The sequence below is a fragment of the Vidua chalybeata genome, chromosome 2 (genome assembly GCF_026979565.1).
Source record: "Vidua chalybeata isolate OUT-0048 chromosome 2, bVidCha1 merged haplotype, whole genome shotgun sequence".
In the NCBI taxonomy this organism is placed as follows: domain Eukaryota; kingdom Metazoa; phylum Chordata; class Aves; order Passeriformes; family Viduidae; genus Vidua; species Vidua chalybeata.
In genome coordinates, this window is record NC_071531.1 from 88,739,760 (window position 1) to 88,758,750 (window position 18,991).

General features: G+C 39.9%; 1 protein-coding gene across 3 annotated transcripts; it reads right to left on the reverse strand.

Moving 5' to 3' along the window:
• Positions 1-661: 661 nt before the first annotated feature.
• CENPJ (centromere protein J) lies at positions 662-17,500 on the reverse strand. Of its 3 annotated transcripts, none has more exons than XM_053936606.1 (16): positions 17,048-17,500; positions 15,874-15,997; positions 14,853-15,086; positions 14,051-14,195; positions 12,828-12,933; positions 10,907-12,530; positions 7,329-7,461; positions 6,334-6,499; positions 5,031-5,270; positions 4,309-4,408; positions 3,055-3,149; positions 2,291-2,389; positions 2,041-2,181; positions 1,849-1,933; positions 1,635-1,755; positions 662-999 (listed from the first exon to the last, which is right to left on the reverse strand). In XM_053936606.1, the coding sequence occupies exons 1-16, from the start codon at positions 17,423-17,425 to the stop codon at positions 807-809; spliced, it is 3,984 nt and encodes a 1,327-aa protein (XP_053792581.1). In that variant the 5' UTR covers positions 17,426-17,500; the 3' UTR covers positions 662-806. The 3 variants fall into 3 exon arrangements, with proteins under 3 accessions (XP_053792581.1, XP_053792580.1, XP_053792579.1); XM_053936605.1 differs by having other exon boundaries at positions 3,055-3,152; XM_053936604.1 differs by having other exon boundaries at positions 3,052-3,152.
• Positions 17,501-18,991: the final 1,491 nt, after the last annotated feature.

Genomic DNA, 18,991 nt, shown 5'->3' on the forward strand with positions numbered 1-18,991 from the left:
TCAGCCCTGAATTATGTAACAGCCACTGTTTTGAGCAGTTTGACCCAAAAGGCCAGGACCTGTCTCTCCACCCAGCCAGGGAACTGCTGGGTGTGAGCGAGGACAGTTCTCACTGCCACCCTCTGAGAAATAAAGGGCATAGACAGAGTAAGGACAGAGCTTGCCTTCACTGAGGAGAAAAAGGGGAGGGGGAAGAGGAGACAAGGAGAAGAAAGTATCTTCTACCATGTGAGAGAAGGAAACAAATTTTTCAGCATGCACAAGAATGGAGACGTAAAGCAGCCAGCCCAGCAGCAACCTTTTGATAGTAGGTACTGCAGAACTTTGAAAGACAAGTCAGCTTAAAAATACCTGTTAGGTGGGAAAACTGGATGAGATGACTTTTGTTAATTTTCTGGTGTTTCTGAGTAGCTTGGAGAAAGAACCTGTCCTGCAGTTTTACCTGTGAGTATAGAAGAGCAGTTTATAGAACAGACACTGCAGTCTGCTAATGCTGTTGCCTCCTAACTCCAAGATAAAGAAAGTAAGATGAAGGAAAAAGAATAGCCCAAGACTGCCATTCCTTTGGTCTTTCAAGTCAAGCAGTAAGTAAACTGATGTCCAAAACAAGGTGTGGTCTGCAGTTGTAGAAATGGGAAAAAAGAATTAGCAAAAGCTCTGATGTAGTAGCACCCACTGAAAAATAAATTTATTTAGAAAAGATTATAAATAATATATACACAACAAGCTTTAAGCTTTTTCACTTGTTTACAGAAATGTACATTATTTTTGCTCATGTGCTAACACTTCAGCAGTTTTGACATGGTCTACAACTTAGTGTCCATGATAATATTACCATCCTTGTCCTTTACTCTGACTCTCCCAGAGACATACTTGGTTTCCTGCTGTCCATTCACGTACACAGTCTTGACAGTCCCATCTGGATACTCCCGTCTCTTAAACTGTGGTGTGTGCAGTTCTCGCTGGCCATTATTGAACTCTATAGTTTTGGTTCCATCTCTGCATTAAAGGGAAAAAAAAATCCCAAGGATTATGCAATGGTGTAATATCAGTCTCAGAACCAGCATTGAATATGTAAGACTAAATGAAGGAAGACAGTATTTGTGGAGAAATCTGTTAAATATCTCAGCTGGCTCGTACTCAAAAACCTGTTTCTGCAAAACTGATAGGACTTTTTGATACTTGAGAGCCTCCACAGCACTTTATCTGCATCAAATTCATCACTGCTAAAGTCCAAGAGAAGTTTAAAACTTGTTATTTTGAGCACTATCAGTTATCTGCTGTCAGTCACACCTGCTTCCCACACCAGCCAGGTTCCTAGATTTTTTTTTCTAGAATTATGTACTATTATGTATTATTACTTCTATTAATAGAGAAGTCTCTTAGATTAGGGTATGAGACAATACACTGTCTTTATGCCTCTTCCATGCTACCAAAAAAACCGAAAAAAAAAAAAAAAAAAAAAACAAACCCAAAACTCAAGCAGTAACTATGTGTTCACAGTATAATCCATTGAAATGTAAACCTTCAGGAGATGTAGAAACACACCTGTCACCATATAGTGCCCCTGTCATTGAGCCCCAAGTGCTCCCATCCCCTGCCCAGCCCAGGGGACCCCAGAAGGAAAAGCTCACCGCTGCACACGAACAACGGTGCCATCAGGAAAGATACTTTCTTCTTGGCCATCTGTAAATAGACTCTTAATTGTCTGATCGGGGAAGGTTATTTCCTTCTTGCCATCAGGATAATGCTTCTCTGAAATGTATTTTAAGACAATATGCTTATTACATAAATACATACCTATATCTGGGCAATAATTCTGACAGTTGGGTTGGATGATTTCTTTACCTATTTGTCCATTTGAAAACTGCAAGACCTCTAAGCCATCAGAGTATGTAGTGTGAGTAGTCTTAGCATCAGCATAGTAATAAATCTGCAGACAACAGTTAAGATTTAGTGTAACTAATGAGAAGTTTTAAATGAGTGTATACATGCAGACAAATAAGCATTTATTGAAAAATGCAGATACAGGATACCTACCACTGTTTGATCAGGCATAATCTGTTTCACATCCCCATTGAAGAAGGTTATAGTTACGGTCTTCCCATCAGAGCCCACTTTTTTCGATGTTCCATTTGGGAAAAATATAAGGTGACAGCCATTTTTCAAAACCTTCTCAACCTAATGAAAACACGAGTGAGGTCAGTATTAAGCCCTCACACTCACATTCTCACTCATCTTTCCCAACAGCTGTCTTCCAGAATTTCCAAGTGCCAAGCTCTCATTTTACCTTTCCATCAGGATAAGCAGTTTCTCTCTGTATCTCTTCACTGCCTGTAAATGCAGGAGCAGGTGGTGGTGACACATATGCTTCATTAGGAGAAGTGTCCTGAGATGACAAGCAAAAACTCAAATCAAGCTTTGTCTTTATATACTTTTTTCCTAGGCTGACAGATATTTTAGGAAACAAGGAGCATCACAGAAGGAAGATGAATATGGGGAGGCCTAAACACAATTTGGGGTTTATGCAACTCCAAATATAATTCAAATGGTACAAGAGATGGAGACTGAGCAATCATTAGATATCTGTGGTCAGCTGTAGTCTGGACTAAAGTGGAATTCAGTGATGTGTTGTAACATGGTGCTCAATTTTCTTAAGAAATCCACATCATGGTATGAAACAGTCAAGTTCTCTAAAGCCTAAGTGTAACCTAAGCAATTAATTTAAGAATGAATTAAACTATTTCAAAGATCTTTGCACACTTGCCATACACGGAGCATATGAACATCCATCCTTCTTTAGCCCTCCCAAAAGGTAAAAAATTAAAAAGAGCAGGAGATTATTACTTTGTATTTTTCCTGAGCCAAAGAATAATGCAACTACTAGACAAAGGTAAAACACTCCTCATTGCCTGGTATGACAATAAAAACTGAAGAACACAAAAAGATGAGTCAACAGCCTCATCAGTCACCCTCCAGATACTCCTTAACTTTTCTATTTTAGGCTTTTTCTTCTCTGCTTTGAAAATCAAATCAAGACACAGGACTTACTACCATAAAAGTCTGAGAAGAATCTTCTAGTGCTGTCATTGCCTCAGAGTTGTTTCTCTCATTAGCAGGTCCTGATGCAAGTGTTCTAGAAAGTTTTCCTACTGAGATACATATAATAGTTAAATTGGACAGAGAAACTTAAGTGTGGTTTATGAGTTACAATTATATAGGAGGTCAAGCTGTACAGGACACCCACATTTCTTAACTGCAGTAGAAACTGAAAGCAGGTTATGTATTAAAAGGATAGGCACATGCCCTGATAATCCCTGACATTGTTTTGTGTGTCAGCAAGAAGCTAGAACTGAAGAATCATTACAATGGACATTTAATGCACTTTCTCTCCTATTTCATCTCTCTAGATTTACAAAGGATTTGCCCCTCCTAGAAATTTAGACAACATTATTAGTGATGCCTTATAATGAACAAAGGAAGATTAATATCAACTTTTAACAGGAATTGATCGGCATATTTTTCCATGTCCCCAAATTACCAAAACTACCTTCAATTCTGGCACATACTCCTGTAACAGATAACACGATGGTTGGATGAGCTGTCAGAGGTGTCAAAAAAGTATCCTGCAGTTACTTTCCATATGTGATTATCCCTTAGGAAGGCAGACACTAACTAACTGTGAACAAGGAACATCTGCCACAGCATTGCCCATATGATTACAGATCCTGCTAACAGAAGTTTCTGAAGAGACACAGCAGTTCTGATGCTATCAACACACTCCACTAGACATTAGGAAGAAATTCTTCACTGTCAGAGCAGTGAAGCACTGAACAGGTTGCCCAGAGAAGCTGAGGTTGCTCCTTTCCTGGAATGGTCCAAGGCCAAGTTGGATGGGGCCCTGAGCACCCTGGTCTAGTTGGAGGTGTCCCTGCCCGTGGCAAGGGGTTGGAAGTGGATGATCTTTGAGGTCCCTTCCAACCCAAACCATTTGGTGACTCTGATCTAACCAACATCTGCAGCTTGGAGAATGCCAGTGCTGAATGTCATTTTTGATTACAGAAAGCAGCTTCTGCAGTGCTCCAGACCATCAAGTATGACCAGAAGCAATTTTTACTCCAAAACTGGAGTGAAATGACAGCTTTCTCCAGAATCCCACCCTATGAGGTATTTATCCATATGCTCAAGCCCATGACAGCTCCCACTCTGTCTTCTTTTGAAGTGGTAATGCACTCCACAAAGCAAAACTTCACATTCATTTTATTTTAAAGACTTCAGAGAATTTTCTGCATAGACAACTGTTTTTACCTTTTGCTTGTGAATAACTTTTGCCATTTATCATGCTGCACTTCTGTGCTGGAAGAAGCGGAGATGCAGTTCGACTTTTTAGGCCTCTGTTTGGTAGACACTAAAAGAAAGGAAGTATTTGTGGTTTATGTGACATGTAATCATAATTGTTCATACAGAGTCAATAAAATTTATAGACCATATGACATGAAATTTACTGCAAGCTTTCTTCACAAACTATACAGTTTTGAGACTTGATCTTCAGAAGAAGGGCTTGTGTAATGTAGCCCAAGCTGCACTTTGGAGCTCTTCCTCCATCAGCTCCCTCGCTATCAACAACTCCAGAATGTTAATTTGATGCAAGCAATCCAGAATAATAGTTATAGTCTCAAAACTTGATATAACTGCTTTAGACAACTGTGAACTGCTTGTTTTGCCTGGTTGATCCCAAAGGGGCAGAGGTTCACAACTTAGACTCCATCGATTATTCTTCTTTCATACTTGCATAATTTTTTATTTCCAAGATGAGTTTCTCAGCAAAAGGGATGCTGCACATTGTGAGCATTGACATTTGCAGAGAATATGACATTAACAGAATTCTGTGTCTTTCACCACTAGCGTAGTCCCCACATCAGTAAATTAAAAGTAAACAGCTAAGCTGTAGCTATTAGAGTCCAAGTTTATAACAGAAAACTCACCAGTATTCACACAAAGGTATTTAATCACCAAGATTAATTACTTACAGATTCTGCTCTATTTAGACTCATCCCAGGATTTTCTATTTTTTTCTTGCTTCCAGCAGCTTCTACTTTCTTCCAGGCTTCTAGACGAAACTTCTCCATAATTTTGATTTCCTCTTTTAGCTCAAAATTCTCATTTACTAAAGCTTCTATTTGATCTTTCAGGCGTCGATGGGTAGTCGACCATTTTGCCTCTTTTCGTTTTAGATCTTCCTGTAACTCTGCAATCTGCTGTTTTAAAGCCTTAGAAAAATGCATGTTTTCATTTTTAATATAATAAAATATATTTTAGTTTCTAATAGAAATACAAACACAAGCAAAAAAAGGCATAAGTGGCAAAAAAGCCAAATCAGCTTAATAGCGCAGGGGTGAAAGGTAAGGAAGAGTTTTCTTTCCTGAAAGAGTGATTATTGACTTTAAACTACCAATTTTATAAGCTCTACTCCAATGACAGGAATTGTTTTTATTGCTTTCTTGGCATCCTTTACACTTCCTAGATTGGCCAGTACAAATACACTTGAGACAGAAACACAAAATCCTTAATGCTACCCTTGGAGGGCCCTTCAAAAATCTTGGCACAGGAAAACAGAGGGAAGACACAAACACACATGCAAATCTGCCTAGTTTAGCAAATGTCAATGCAGTTTTCTGAAGGGAAATTTGTAGGGAAGGAAGAGGGAAATCCCAGTGTGATGTTTAATATGGCTCGTATATGCATCTCATATACCATGCATCCTGACAATGAAGGAAGAAACAGATCTTGTTCCTTATATCACTGATAACCTAAAGATCTATAAGTGATAATAAAATGTAACTTTGAAAATTGTAGAAAATTACTACATAGACTGTAGAAGAGCTATAGACAGAATAAAACCCTTGTGGAGTTCTAGTTTGTGCTTTGATCTACTAGCACGAATAGAAACTTCCAACTTAGTATTTCAACTTTGGTAATTTTGTTTCAAAGCTGAAGATCATTCTATCAGCCACCAGCAGTTTTTAGTATGCAAATGTGACAAAAAGATTTGCTCATGAGGAGTTTTTGCCTTAAAACCATCAAACAGCATTGTAAAGACTCTAGTTCCGTTCCTCAATTAGAATAATTTAGATTGAAAAAAAAAAACTTTAAGATCATGGAGTCTAACTCTTAATCCAGCACTGCCAAGTTCACCACTAACCCACATCTGCTAGCAGTTCCCATCTTGAAATCACTTGTAATCTTTGAACTAAGTTAGAATTTAGTTCTTGACTGCCTTTGAGTGAACTTACATGTTCCTGCATGGACTAGAATAATAATATATTTTTATACCTGAATTTCATCCCGTTCTTTTTTATCTGGAATTGCTCTAGCTTCTGTGGTGTATTTTTCAAAAACTTTACGCTCCTTTTGCAATCTTTTAATTTCCTTTTTTTTATATTCTTCTATTTCAGCCAGTTCTTGGGCTTTCTTCTGTTCAAAGTCTGCAATTTCTTTCCTATAATTATGAAACAAAGTTGTTGTTTTAGCCCAAATTTCCTTTATATCAGGATTTTAGAGAAAGTGAAGACTCAGTGTCTTGTGATCACAGATTGCAATTCAGCATTCATTACCCCCAGGAAGACTTACTTATAAATGGTATTACTTATTTAAGGAGTAAGAAAGTCACACAGTGGGTGTTCGAAGTCCGACAATATGTATTTTTATATCTTCTAGTCACAAACATTATCCTGAATTTAGAAAAGTTTTGGCTAAAATCTTGCTACATTCTTCAGAACATTAGAACACTGTCCCCCAAAAGCACCAAAGAAAAGAATCTGCTTATAGGTGGTCAAAAATTAAATGTTAGCCAAAGACATAATGCTGTTCCCAAACAAAACAAAAGTGGCTGTGGTAGGAACAGATGTGCCCCATTTATGTCATCAGAGGTAATTATTCTCTTCTATATGCCACTTATAAATGCCCCTGTTCAAATTAAAATATTCTCAGTGTGTACACACAAATATCAAATCCAAAGCAAAAGCATTAAGACCAGTTCTGCAAGGCTAATTCAGGATTGTATTATCCTTTAGAACAAAAAGTATACATTCTCCAAAATATACCCTTTAGGGACATCATATTAATTGAGATGGGGTTCTTAACACTATTAAATTGTGTGTAATAATTACAGTTTAACATACCCATAGAGCAAGAACTTGTGTCTAGCCCTATCTCCACTTAACTAAAGCACGTGAATTGTTTACCTGTGCTGTTGGTAACTGGGCATTAGGAGAGTCTGCAACATACTATGCAATTGAACTCACCAAAACGTTTCGAGTAAAAATTACCTGATACTTGCCAGGGCGTGCTCTCTTTCTTCACGGAGTTTACTCAGAGTTGTGTTTTCAGCTCGGAATCTCTCAATTTCATTTTCCAACTCAGCAAGTCTCTCTCTCAGCAGCTGGGATGGAACAGTGTTTCCTGTCAAAAGACAGCCACATGCACATTATCCAAATGGCATTCATAAGACTGAAGTGAACAATTATCACACACCAGCTTAAAAATTAAAAAAAAAAAAAAAAAAAAGAAAAACCAAGTAAATACTATTTTAGAGACAGCAGTAATTTTGCAAAAAAACTTCTACTATCCAAATTACACAGAATTTTTGCTTTACAGTACTCTGCACTATTTACTCAAGTACCTCAAATATGGAGTAGGTCCATCACTTCTGTAGCACTTTTAAGTACTGAATGTATCTTTCATCTTGGTAGAACTAAAGCTATACTTGGAATTGGAATTTGAAGAGCTTCACATCAAACCAGATAAAATGAAGGTATAAGGGAGTATATATGGCCCATGTGTAGTTATATACCACATATATGTGCCAGGTGCATGTATACAGTATGATGGTATAGGGTATATCAAACAGGAAAGGTTGTAAGTTTTTTCAAGTTTTAGTCACTACGAAGTCTGTTCATACCCATCCCTGATGGGGAAACTGTTGCAGAGGCTGATAATAGAGAGGGGGTTTTGTGGGCTTTTTTCCCATCCCAGTTTGCTGTTCTGTCACTGCTTCAGAATCCCTGAGGTTTCAGAGTCCAAGTATGCAACAGACTAGAGAAAATAGTGATGTTGCTGTGTAGGTGGTTTCCTTGGTCACCCTTAAATACTCTGAAATGCTGTAAAAAAAACCTGAACCCTACCCCTCTTCCTGCAAACTTTTAGCAACCATCTTTAGACAAGCCTACAGAATCAATTCTCCAGAAAACAATAAGCAGAAGTAGCAGCTTTCATATGAATCACAGAATATCCTGAGTTGGAAGGGACCCAAAAGGATCATCACACCTGACTCCTGGCCTTGCACAGTACATCCCCAAGAGTCACACCATGTTCGTGAGTGCATTGTCCAAACACTTTTTGAACTCTGGTGTTGTGACCACTTCCCTGGGGAGCCTGTTCTCGTACCCAACCACTCTCTGGGGTGGTAAGGCAATATCCAGGTAATCGCCAACCTGAAGCTCCCCTAACACAACGTCAGGCCATTCCCTTGATTCAAAGGCATCTACTCTACAGCAGGTACCATAAAGTAAAGCACAACTTTACTGGTGCCCAGAGAACCTGCAGGGGTTCCATGTGCACGTCTGACTGGGGTTCATTTTACACAGGCTTTTATACTTCACAGTTCTGACATCCACCCTTGTTTGTTTGCTTATCTAAAGGCTGCAGTTTTAAGGGTTGGGGTCTTACATAACATGTGGTGTCTTTATCCTAGGGCTACAAACACAGTACATAGTTCCTATCTAACATATTCATCACATTCATCTAACTGCTGTCATGCTTTTCTATAACTGTGTTTATTGATTACTTTCTTCTAGTTTCTATCTATGAAAACAAACTTTATGACTTTGCATTTTCCTAGCCTTTTGTGACAGCCAACATGCCTTTCCTTTCTTACCACTGTAGCCTGCTAGGGCTAGGCCTCTGTTTGCAAAAGTGGTTACAGTCAGATACAGCAATTCCACTTTTGCTGATTCATACCTATGCTAAAGTGCTTATGTCACTTATGTCAATTGAGGCCTGTGTTTCAACAGGACCATCCCCATGTGCCTGACAGCATTGTCCAAATGTTCCTTGAACTCTGTCAGGCTGGTGCTGCGACCACTTCCCTGGGGAGCTGTTCCAGTGCCCAACCACCCTCTGGGTGAAGAACCTTTTTCTAATGTCCAAACTGAACCTCCCCTCACACAGGTTCAGGCCATTCCCTCAGGTCCTGTCACTACTCGCCACAGGGGAGAGATCAGTGCCTGCCCCTCCTCTTCCCCCCACAAGGAAGCTGCAGCCTGCAATGAGTTCTCCCCTCAGTCTCCTCTTCTCAAGGCTGAACACACCAAGTGACATCAGCCATTCCTCACAAGGCTTCCCCACCAGACCCTTCACCATCCCTGTGGCCCTCCTTTGGACACTCCCTCTAGTTTAATGTCTTTTTTATATGGTGGCACCCAGAACTGCCCCCAGCACTGGAGGTGAGGCCGCCCCAGTGCAGAGCAGAGCAGGACAATCCCCTCCCTTGCCCAGCTGGCCATGCTGTGCCTGATGCCCCCCAGGACAGGGTTGGCCCTCCTGGCTGCCAGGGCACTGCTGCCTCATGTCCAACTTGCCACAGACCAGGACCCCCAGGTCCCTTTGTGTGGCACTGCTCTCCAGCATCTCATTTCCCAGTCTGTCTGTACATCCAGGGTTGCCCCATCCCAGGTGCAGAATCCAGAACTTTCCCATGTTGAACTTCATCTAGTTGGTGATTGCCCAGCCCTCTCATTTGTCCAGGTCTCTGCACAGCCTCCCTGCCTTTGAGTGAGTCAACAGTTCCTCCCCATTTAGTATGGTTGGCAAACTTAGTATTCCTTCCAGTTCTGTGTCCAAGTCATTTATGAAGATGTTGAAAAGCACAAGACAGAGGATGGAGCCCTGTGGAACCCCAGTAGTGACAAGTCACCAGTCTGATGTCACCCCATTCCCTGTAACCCTTTGTGCCTGACCTGTGAGCCAGTTGCTCACCCATCACACAATGTGTTTATCCACATGTGAATGCTGGACATTTTGTTCAGAAGGGCACTGAGAGAGATGAAAGGCTTTACTGAAATCCAAAAAGATTACATCAACTCGCTTACCATAAAAACCTAAACAAAATCCTAAACATTCACTGGAACAGAGTCTGAAACCAAGATCACAACCTCAGTGACAAAAGATTTAAATATGAGGCTGTGCCATCATGCTTTCACTGAACAACTCCATTTTTAATGATAGCAGAAATGCAACAGGGGATTTTAGAGGCAGTTCTGCACAGACTGTAACCATATAGATGAAATCGAACTTGGGCAAAGCCAAAAAATGAATCCTCATTTCCCATATTCCACATGAACTCTGTAGATACTATACTACTCTCAGAAAACCCAGAAAATCTGCCACTCCCTTATATTCCATGAGAGGAAAAAGTTAACCTAGCAGTGAATAGCGTTACCCTACTGTGGTGTAAATCCACTGTGGTGGAAAGGAAGGTACCACTTCATTTTCAGCTTGCTCTTGACATTTTCCTCCATTCAGAAACAGTGATCAAGCAGCTTCAGATCAAGTTGTTTCAATGACCTGAAGCCTCCAGAGGGAAAAAAAAAAAAAACCCACCAATTAAATAAATAAAATTTTAAAAATAAGTTTTCACCAATCAGAGTCATTCTGCAAGCTGTGTACTTGTTAGATCTGGCATCAGACATGCAGCCAGAGATGTAGAGGGAGAATAGGGCCATTTCTCGCAGCAGAAGTCTGTACTTAAACCCTCTGGTGTAATTTCAGTTTGGAGCTTAAGCACTAGTAGGGAAGACTTGTACAATACGCCTTCCTCACCACTTCCTACCAGTTGCTGTTCTCTCACCTCCCAGCTCTGGTTTCACATTTGATTTGGTTTCATGCTCTGGATGGCAGCCTGCCTTCTGCTTTGGCTTCAGTGAAGGAAACAGTTTCCTCATCAGGTTTGATACAGGAGGTCCATTTGTATCACTGTCCACTGAAGACTCTTTGGACATTTCATCTTCTTTCTTTGAGGCAACTTTTCTCTTTATTGCTTTGTCTGGGACAGTTGTATTATTCTTAAAGGAAAAGTCCATCTGCAAAGGTGTTTTAATATATTTTTCAGGTAAATCAATGCTAACATAATTTTCATCAAGATCACTCCATGTTCTTTCATCATCAAACTCAAACTTATTCCTACTTATACAAGACATGCTTCTGTGTTCATCTGTAGCTTTTCTAACCTTTTGCTTTGACAGTGCACCACAATCTTTGTCTGACAACCCAAGGTCAGCACCTCCATTTTTGCTCTCTTTGCTGATGTCTGTAACAGAACTTCCACAATCAAAAAATTCTGGATCACTTTCTCTATGGTTCACAAGGGCTGTCTTAGCATCTTTGTTGTCATGCCTCAATGTGGCCCCAAATTCACTCTCAGAATCTGTAGCAGTATCACTGTTGCACTCACTCTTATCTTCATTTACAATCCAGTGATTACTTTTTAAAGCAGGAGCTGCTTTCATGGAAGAAGCTGAGAATATTACACCATCTGTTTCACTTAATGGATCCTTCATTCTAAAATCTGTTCCTGAATTTAAAGCTGTATGCATAACTGGGCTATCATTTATATTTTCCTGTGCCACGCAGTCTGCCCTTTTATTTCTCTCATTTTTAAGTTCGACAGCCAGCACCTTGACTTGCTGCTGCTTTGCCTTGATAGGAGTAGAAGACATCCTACGGCCTTTTGAAGTTTGCTGGTCTCGTTCCAAGATCCTTTGCACAAATGAGGAATTACTTGAGAAAGATATTTCATCTGCAGCTTGTTCTAGAAACAAAAATTCATCTAATTCTAGATTCTCTTTTTCTTTTTCTTTTTCCCAGTTCTCCAGTTTATTCTGAAATGAAAGTTCAAAAGACAGTTCTGAATTTTTTACAGGGTGACCTATGGGACATTTAGAATTAGAAAAGGCACTGGTCAGTTCCTGAGACAACTGAGACTTTTCAGCACCAGGTAATTTGTTTTTGGTTTTGCCAGTGTTAGACTTAGCAAATTCTACTCTGTTCTCTGTATTTTCTATTTTCTTGTTAATTTCTGATAGGTAAGAATCTCTCATCTGTCCATCATGATTTTTTCCTGATGGCATTCTTGTTTCTAATGGCAAAATATTTTCTCCATTGTGATTCCTGAGTACCACTGTCTTCTGAATAGGACAACGTTTTACTTTATTGGGGTGGTTGGTTTTTTTACATGGTGCAAAAGGATTTTCAGAAACCAGTTCTTTGCCAGGAAGCACAGTTTTCTTCTGTATTTGTAATTTGTCCACTTTAATAATATTTCTATCATCTAAAGTCCTTTGTTGAAGTTTTGAGGTGTTTTCTCCAAGTTTTGTCATTTTAGACTTGGCATTAGTGAATCTTGTTAAACCTTCCCCTCTTTTCAGGAAGGGTCTCTTGATCACTGGTTTTTGGACAGCTGATCCATTTGTCTCCTGAAAATGAGTAAAGAAAAGCAATCAATAAAATGTTAAAAAGCTCCTTACACAGTTTGAAGATTTCTTCAAATAAATCCCTGATATCAGTAGAAATTTACATGGTACACTTCTACTGGATTTCTGAAGACTTAAGCAAGTGAAATATTTGAGGCTTATTATTTTTCAGACTGTGAATGTTGCATTCAGTGTTAGCTTTCCTTGCCAGCATCTTCCTTGTACACTTTTAAAGCACCTATCACATCTCAGCACAATATATAAAAAAGAATGAAGGTTTTTAAAGTAATTATAAATAACCTGTAACTTCTGGTTTTGCTCCAGACGCTGTTCTTCTAGTTGTATCTGTTCTTCCAAGAATTCTTCAAAAGTTTGTTTCTTCTCACGTATTGCAGCTTTAATAGGTCTAGAGTAATTACAAAACAACTCTTATAATTCTGTATAAAATAACTATGTTTAACATCACTGGTAGTCAAAGACCAATGGTGTAATTGCATAAAAGATGACAAATTCTGAGGTGCTTTAGGCATTAAGTTAATCTGAGAAATGCATTTTAACACTACATGTTTATCCAATCCCTGCAATAGTTAATATACATATCTAAAAGACACTCTATGCAGGTTTTGTTGCTTTTTCTTTCACTGCTTTTCTTAATTACCCTTTCCTTCAGACAAATCACCAAACTTCCACTCATAATTTCTACAGTATCACCTTTCCACTCAGGAATGCTACTGAGATAATGTTCCCTGTCTCCCTCTTTGATATTCCTCCTCCTTCACAGGAGTGCTGGGTCTGACTGGCATGGAGTGAGCCTTTTTCATAGCTAACAGTACTTATAATATTTTAGCTATTACTGAATCCTGCTTGTACAGCATCAGGGCTTTCTCTGCTTTTTCATGCTGCTGCCCCCCCCCCAGGAAGCAGACTGGGGGTGGACAAGATCTACCTCAGGGGAGACACAGCCACATTTCATAGAATCACGTAATCACTGAATGGTTTGGGTTGGAAAGGACTTTAAAGATCATCTTGTTCCAACCTCCCAACAGTGAGCAGCAACACCTTCCACTCGGCCAGGTTGCTCAGAGCCCTGTCCAGCCTGGCCTTGGACATTTCAAACAATCATAACTCCCCATAATCAACCAAAAAGTCACAGCCTCACCCTCCCCCTTCACATTACTACTTTCAGAACATAACAGTGGATAGGAGGTTGTAATAAAACAAACTGGGAACAGCAATCACAACTGCTTATATACCCAGCTATACTGAAAGGTGCTTCTAAGCTGTCATTACCCCAGGCTGCACACACAGCTCTTCATCCAACATACAACATTTAATCTTTTACAGCACAAGCAATTCCAAGCAAGAGCCTCTCTTACCACACATCTCCACAGTACCTAGAAAAATCAAATCCTTTGTTAAGAAATGGCACAAATTCAGAGTTATCAGACCCTTTCATTCAGGACTCAGAATTCAACCAAACTTGTGCAATTTGATAAAAAATGCACAATCATAGTCTGAATTACCTTTCCTCTGTATTAGTCAACAATTGATCACCTCCACGGGAATTTTCAGAGACATCTGCGCTTCCCACACCTAAAGGATCAATGTGATTATCTTCACTCTCCATTAATAATCCCATCTTTTTTTCTGGACACCGCATGTTTTTTCCTGTGAAAGCAACAGAGTTGTTTTCTTTTTTCATCCCAACAACAAATCGGTTTTCAGCACATACTTTAAACAGCATTCAGGTCAGATGAAAACCAGAACGGAGCTTCATGGCCATGTGATCTGAATTCCTACATAAAACAGTTCTAAGATTTACCCAAATTAATTCTTATTTGAATTTGCACTTTCTTTTTAATGGAATAAGTAATTATGCATTTAAACATTTCCACAGACTTTAAATAATCCATTCTGATTGTTCACCTGCTTTGCTATTGTTAATGTATGGCTTCAAAACATAACTGAACAAATGTTGATGTCTGCTGTACTAGTGAGCTCTCTTATCAAGCTTCTTGTTTCTCACATATATATGCATAAATTGAGAAGAATTTGATTTTTGGCTCGTGCTGCTTTTAGCCAAACTCAAACGGACAACAAGAGGAACAGGAATTCTGAGGCCTGTAAGCTGTCAGTAAACAAACCAACATACCAAGTAAACTAACATCATAAAACCTTCAAAATAAGTAGCAGAAAATTACTCCCAGTGACAAGGAGAAAAAAAACACCACACATCATGTTATCTTCCTGTAAATGACTAAACAGTAATGTATTTGTCTTCCTTGTTTTTCAAACAATTTGGCCTTTTCAGAGGCACACACAGACCTTGCTTTTCACAGGCAGACACTTCTGAATAATTGGTCTTCAAAGATGAGGTGCATTCTCTGTTGTTCAGCTTTTGTAAAGAATTGTTGTCTTGTGTATGGGAAGAAACAACCAGAGCACGAGCTCTGTCTTCAAAGATACTCTGATATCCAGACGATGGCAACTGAGGTGAAGGTGCTAAGCCTGTGGAATACCCAGGTCTCTGCTTTTGACTTTCAGCCATTACAGTATAACCTTGAAAGAAGAAGGAACAAAATGGCTGTGTCATTCTGTTTATATCACAAAACTACTGCTCCACAGGAGAAAAGAAATGGCACTGAAGGGCAGGATTGATCACCCAGCCCCCATCCTTATGTCACTGACCAAGAATAAGTGATTAGGCAATCTTGATTTTCTTCTCCTACAATAAGCCCTAATTTAATCTTCTCAGGTAGGCAGAGTGAAAGACAATCATTTAAGTCAGGTTGGACTGGCACTGCCAAGAGCATAAAGTACCCCTCCTCAGCTCTTAAAGATTTTCCCAGGCAAGAGCTGTCCCCTCTCCTTGCACCCAGCAAACAAGACTGGAAAACTGATACAGGTTACAAGTCTCTGTTTTTAAATACAGATCAGCTCTCTATTCTGGTTCAGTTCATCACCTGAATGTGATATGTGTGAGCAGAAACAAGGACAACTCCATTTGGCTACACTGAAAGCTTAAAGCAATCAAAAGTACTGTGAGAAAAGCTAATCAGAAAGGAAAATTGTTTTACACTTTAATACATGTACTTTGAAGCAAGGGCCACCATCATAGCACATATTGATCAAGCCACAATTACAGCTGGCATTTTATAAAAATAGGACAGTATTCCTTCTTCAGTAGCACTCAACTTTCAGGCACTGAAGCAATGCAGCATTTATCTTTGACTAATCAAGTAATCTTAAAATGAACCCAGAAGACACTTTCAGATTTTAACTGGAAAATGAGATTAAATTTTTCAGTTTATACAAAGTACATCATGTGCTTTCTTTCTCCACTTACCAAGAGCTGCTGGCTGGCCAGATACCATGCTAAGTAGCTTCTGCTGCTCTTCCATTAACCTTTGAAGTTGTTCCATCTGTTGTTTCTTTAACTGCTCCTGTTTCTGCTGTTGCAATTCCTTCAGCTTTTCAAACAAATAAATAAATTTATTAGAGGATAGGTTTATTTAGAATTGTACCACAGAATTATTTTGTTATAGATTGTCAATTACTTCTAAGGACATTTAATAATTCCTCTTAAGATACCAATAAAGCAGCTAATATTTATTTAACCTCTGATTGTTACTACGGACAATATTTAAAAAGTGGGCAAGTATTCTCCTATCATGTAAAATACAGGCGAAAAATTTTATAACACCTGGTAATTCGTGGAATTCCACTCTGGAGACACATACACTCTCTCCCTCTCTCCACTCCAGTGAACAGACATAGGGATTTATGCTGATGTAGCTGCTGGCAGAGTGGACAAGGACTTCTTAGTCCTTAACTGCAAGATGTACTAAAGTGCTGCTGAAGACTTCCAGCCAACACAATTTGTATCCAGTATTTGGGAAGAGCTTTAAGTAAACAGCCACTTACAGTGGATTGACTGACACATTTGCATTTAAAAAAAAAAAAAAACATAAGTAACATAACAGCATTACAATTCCAGGCCTTTTTTTATCCTGATGTCTTGGATACTTTATCACATTAACATAAACACTAACATATCTCCTCATCTAAACAGAACCAGGTATGTCACACCTGCTTTGAGAACTAACAAAAGATGTTGCTATAGATACATGAACATTCAACTCCACTGTGTTGTGAATACCTGTAGTCAAGCACTACCACTGTAATGACCAGCACCCCATTTCCACAGCCTCAAGTGATGAAACACTGTAGAACTATGTGCACCTTTCCAGGAAAAATGATTTTAAGAACGATTTCATTTTAAACTGGAACTTGTGCCACCTGGAAACAACAGTAGTTACACTTTCAGAAAATGCACATCATGAGGAGGACACCAACTTTCATGTGAGCATAACTGGAAGTTAGGATTTACTCTTTAAGCTTGCTGTGGCCTATACATTAGTTGCAAGGGGTTTGCTTACTTGCAGGCATGACAAATCACATGCAGGAACAAAACAAATCTTACTGTAAGTATGTCAAGGAATTCTAGGTGTATTTATTACCTGTTCAAGCTTTTGTAAGAGTGGATCACTGTGGCTGGGTTTCTTCTGACCATCCACTTCACCATGGACTAAGTCTGGTTTAGAGCTTTCTATGTTTCCAGCTGCTGCTGGAAAAGGTGTTCCAGTGGTACATTGCTGAAGTGCCTGGGAGCTGGCAGACTCTTCACACAGAGAGTCATCACTTATAGAACAGCTGTCTGATAGATGCAGCACTTCTTCAGGTAAAGCTGTGATGTCTTCAGGTCCAGGTAACAAATTTTCTTTCTTAAAGTTCAAACCAGCAAAACTAGGACCTAGTAAGACTCCAGCACGGGTACTATTAAGCATCCAATGTGCACTGAAGTTTTGTTCACCACTCAGATTTTCAACAGTTGGCATCTTGCAAATTGTATTCCAATTTCTTTGCTGATCAGCATTAACACAATAATATTATGTTCTGTAGATTTAAAACAATAAAACTTTCAAAGTTCCAGGTAGCTGGTATGGACAGTTATCTATCTACTTCTAGCACCTAGAAATTAAGCAGATAAACAAAATCAGAAATTTACAATAACAGATTCCCAGAAAAAGAAAGTTACTCTCTTACAACCAACCTAATGTATTTATAAAAACAAATCATAGTCAATAGAAACAATTTGGATAATAAGTAACAAGCACTTTTGGTGCAGAAAATCAACATAATTCAACTCTTAATTGTATTATTTGAGGCAGCCAATGTAATCTCAAATACCATAAAGCTGTACGTAATATTTTCTTCAGTAGTACTGGGAGGGATTCAGAATTTTTTTAAACACTTGCAACAAAAGAAGTGATTTGATGAGCTGAGAGATGCCCACCACGTGACCTCCATATTAATGCAGTTTCAGATATGTCCATCTAAATACACTTTACTGTACATATTTCAACACAACACTTATCATTTTGACATCTTCCTTAGTTTCTCAAGGAAATGCCGCAACTACACTGCCTGTTATCTTCCTTCTCCCAGAAAAGCTTCTTTAAAATCCATCCAAAGAAAAGTTAAAATACAAATCCTACAAGTGCCATAAAACATGAATAAATTAACGTAGGAAGGAAGTGATTTCCTCATTTAAGAAGAAAAAGTGATTTCCTCACTTAGGAAGAAAAAGACAAAACTGCTGCTGGTGACAGTGCGGCAACAGGAGCGGGGCCGCTCAGCCGTGCTTCCTCAAAGTAATCCCAGGGCAAATAATTCTCTGCCTGTGCATGTGGTGTGTCAGGGGAAATACAGAGGAGAAAAGGGGCCAGGGCACCAAGGACAGACAACCACAGCAGCCCACGTTCAAGAGTCCTGCTAATCAGGAAATAACTTCTTAAAGCTTCCTCATTCCCAAGAGATCAGCCCATGCCAGCTCTCACTTCGTTTTCCCGCAGTCGAAATACTTATCCTTCCAACAAGAGTTTGAAACCGCGACTGGGAGAAACATTATAGAAATGTTTCGTATAGAAACGACTGCTTTCTGTTTCCCAGAGGGGTGCAGATTCCCGCAGTGGCAAATTGAAGTCTGCAAGGTCCACGGTCTGTTTTCCCCGTCCCCTTTGGGAGACCCTCTGGACGCCGCCTGCCAGTCTAAACCTTCCCAGGAAATTTACAGCAGCACCTTCGTGCCAATCGGAGCAGCCGGCAGGGATCAGGCTGATTCGTCCCGCGAAGGGAAGGAGGGACAAAGGGATCCCCATATAGGTCGACAGTGGGGAAATGAGCACAGCCCCGCTCCTCAGCCGAGCCGAAGCGTCGGGCCCAGCGCCCTCCTGCACTCACTGACACCCGACACCGCCCCCACAGAGCACGCCCCAAGCGCACCCCCAGCCCCGAAGCATCCGCTTCATGACAGCTCCGACCCGAGACCCCTCGCATAAGCGAGGCAGCTGCCCCGGCCCCGCTCCTCAGGCTGCCACCGCGCCCAGCTCCGACTGCCACAG

Coding starts and splice junctions, on each gene's coding strand:
- CENPJ (XM_053936604.1), bottom strand. CDS start 17,425: ATGCCAACTGTTGAAAATCTGAGTGGTGAACAAAACTTCAGTGCACAT. Junction 6,500..7,328: donor CACGCCCTGGCAAGTATCAG/GTAATTTTTACT, acceptor TCATAATTATAG/GAAAGAAATTGCAGACTTTG. Junction 2,182..2,290: donor CTGCTTATCCTGATGGAAAG/GTAAAATGAGAG, acceptor TGTTTTCATTAG/GTTGAGAAGGTTTTGAAAAA.